The sequence below is a fragment of the Bison bison genome, unplaced genomic scaffold (genome assembly GCF_000754665.1).
Source record: "Bison bison bison isolate TAMUID 2011002044 unplaced genomic scaffold, Bison_UMD1.0 scf7180017864225, whole genome shotgun sequence".
NCBI classification, from domain to species: Eukaryota; Metazoa; Chordata; class Mammalia; order Artiodactyla; family Bovidae; genus Bison; species Bison bison.
In genome coordinates, this window is record NW_011494797.1 from 88,504 (window position 1) to 91,227 (window position 2,724).

General features: G+C 40.3%; 1 protein-coding gene across 1 annotated transcript in view; it reads right to left on the reverse strand.

Moving 5' to 3' along the window:
- Positions 1-2,724, reverse strand: part of LOC104992865 (multidrug resistance-associated protein 4-like) — a 75,687-nt gene that overhangs the window by 49,043 nt on the left and 23,920 nt on the right. The window contains 1 exon segment of the mRNA XM_010845867.1: positions 733-957. Within this exon segment, the coding sequence (XP_010844169.1) occupies positions 733-957 (225 nt within the window).

The following is a 2,724-nucleotide window of genomic DNA, read 5'->3' on the forward strand; positions in this document are numbered from 1 at the left end:
GAACTGTGGTGTTGGAGAAGACTCCTGAGAGTCCCTTGGACTGCAAGGAGATCCAACCAGTCCATTCTAAAGGAGATCAGTCCTGGGTGTTCTTTGCAAGAACTGATGCTAAAGCTGAAACTCCAACACTTTGGCCACCTCATGCGAAGAGCTGACTCACTGGAAAAGACTCTGATGTTGGGAGGGATTGGGGGCAGGAGAAGAAGGGGACGACAGAGGATGAGATGGCTGGATGGCATCACTAATTCAATGGACATGAGTTTGGGTGAACTCCAGGAATTGGTGATGGACGGGGAGGCCTGGCGTGCTGCAATTCATGGGGTCGCAAAGAGTCGGACACGACTGAGCGACTGATCTGATCTGATCAATGTAAAAGAAGGTTTTAATGAACAACAAAAGTTCCACAAATACAGCTATGAGATTTAAGTATGAAAACATTGAAAACCAATTTGATAATCAGAATCCATTACAAGCTGAGTGGATATTATGCAACAACCTGTGGATAAAAGTTATCAAAGGCAGCTCTGACCCAATCTCAACACAAAACTTTTCATTATTTACTGGTAAAGTTTGCTTAAATGACAACAACAAAATTGGCCTGATGCAAATAGCAAACCTCTCTAGGAAGGTGTAAATGATCCCAGTTACAAATTTTTAGTTTTCAGAGAACTTTCCCAAAATGCTTCTGTTGCTTGAGGGAAGGTACACACCGTGGTACTAAGTGACACTCACCTTGCGGTAGATCATGTGGCACACGGCTACTCTCAGCCTCATCCCCACACGCTGCATGTGGTAGAAGCACAAGTGGTGCAGAACAGCCCACATGAGCACGCAGGCGCTCAGCCCTGCCGCATAGCTGTAGGCTTCGTGCAAAGCGGCAGAATCACTGGGGTCATAGTTTTCAATATAACCAACCATTTTCCCCAAAAACATGGGTTGAACTACTTTGATGCCTTCCTGAAGGAAAAAAACCTTAATTAGAAATACAAGTCATGCTAGTTTTTCTTAACACAAGCTTTACTTTTATTATTAGCATGTTAAAAAGCCATCTTGAAAAAAGGCTACATTCATGGCTAATCTAAAAGAAAAGTACACAGATCCATTATCTCAAAGAAGACAAGCAGACAACAGTTTTAGTTTTAACGTAAGCCAAAATCTTACATTCAAAGACAATAAAGCCTTAGTATTGGGTTGGCCAAAAAGTTCTTTTGCTTTTTAAGTAATAATAAAAGGCACATTTTCACCAAGAATTTTGTTGAACAACCTTTTCAAAGTTCTGTTCCATTACCTTCTTCCATTTTTCAGGCAATTTCCTAATTCCACCTTCCCAAAACTTTGTATCTTTTTGAGGAAAACTTTGTATCTATTTCAGGTGCCTTTCACAGTCTTCCAGAGAATTAAAATTTTCTTCCAGTAATAGAATTTTGTAAAAAAACAAAATACATGGAAATCTGAAGATGCAATGTCTGGTAAACATATAAGATAAGATAGATCCTCCAGGTCAGGCTGTAACAGTTTCTTCCTGGTCATTAAAGAAACATGCGGTCTTACATTATCCTAATGGAAGATAATGCATTTTCTGATGACTAATTTCAGACACTTTTCATCAAGTGCTGCTTTAAGTTGATCTAATTGGGAGAAGTACTCATTTGAATTAACTGTTTGGTTTTCCAGAAGAAGGTCATAATAGAGGACTCCCTTTCACTCCCACAATATACATAACATCAACTTCTCTGGATGAAGACTGGACTTTGGTGTGGGTGGTGGTGGTTCATTTCACTTACCCCATGATCTTTTCTATTCCACATCGGTGTATAGTATCCACTTTTCATCACCCATCACGATTTGTTTTTAAAAAGGAGCATTTTAATAATAGTTACATTTCAGTAGAGAATTGAGTGTGGAAATATGGTCAAGAAGGGATTTTTGCCCCATGCTTAACTTAGATGGAAAACAAACAACAAAGTGATTAACATAAACAAAATGGTAAAATGACTTTTGATGTTTTTTTGGATATTTTGAGAATGTTGGCTATCTCCCACATGATATAACATTGATTGTTCTCAATCAATGTCTGGATTTTATCTCTATCAACTTCTACTATCAACTGGTCTAATCAACTGTGGAACATTATCCACCAAGAAACCTCTAGCACAAAACTTTTCTCCTTTTTTGGCTGTGTTGAGTCTTCATTGCAGTGCTCAGGCTTCTTTTGTTGGGAATTGCCAGTTTAGTTGCCCTGAGGCATGTAATACCTTACTTCCATGACCAGAGATCAAACTCATGACCCCTGCATTGAAAGGCAAACTCTTAGGACCACGAGGGAAGTTCCCAGATGGGTTTTCTTTTGAGAGCTCTACTGTCTGTACAAGGTTGAGGCACCCACACATAAGAGGAAAGGAAGAAGAATCCAAGGCTCAAAATGTGAAGCACAACTAAAAAGCATTTTCTGTTCAACCAACTAGTGCCTGCTCAAATTATTTACAGAAAGCTGACTCTATCTCTCAAATGGATGATGCACTGAAGCCCTACACTCCTGTCTTCCTCTACACACACATGTTCACAGGCTGTAACACCTGCCTTACCTTCCACAAGGTCACAGGAGATTTCATCTACTCCAGAGAAGAGAAGACCATTTCAGTCAGTTCAGTCGCGCAGTCGTGTCCAACCCTTTGCGACCCCATGAATCGCAGCACACCAGGCCTCCCTGTCCATCACCAACTC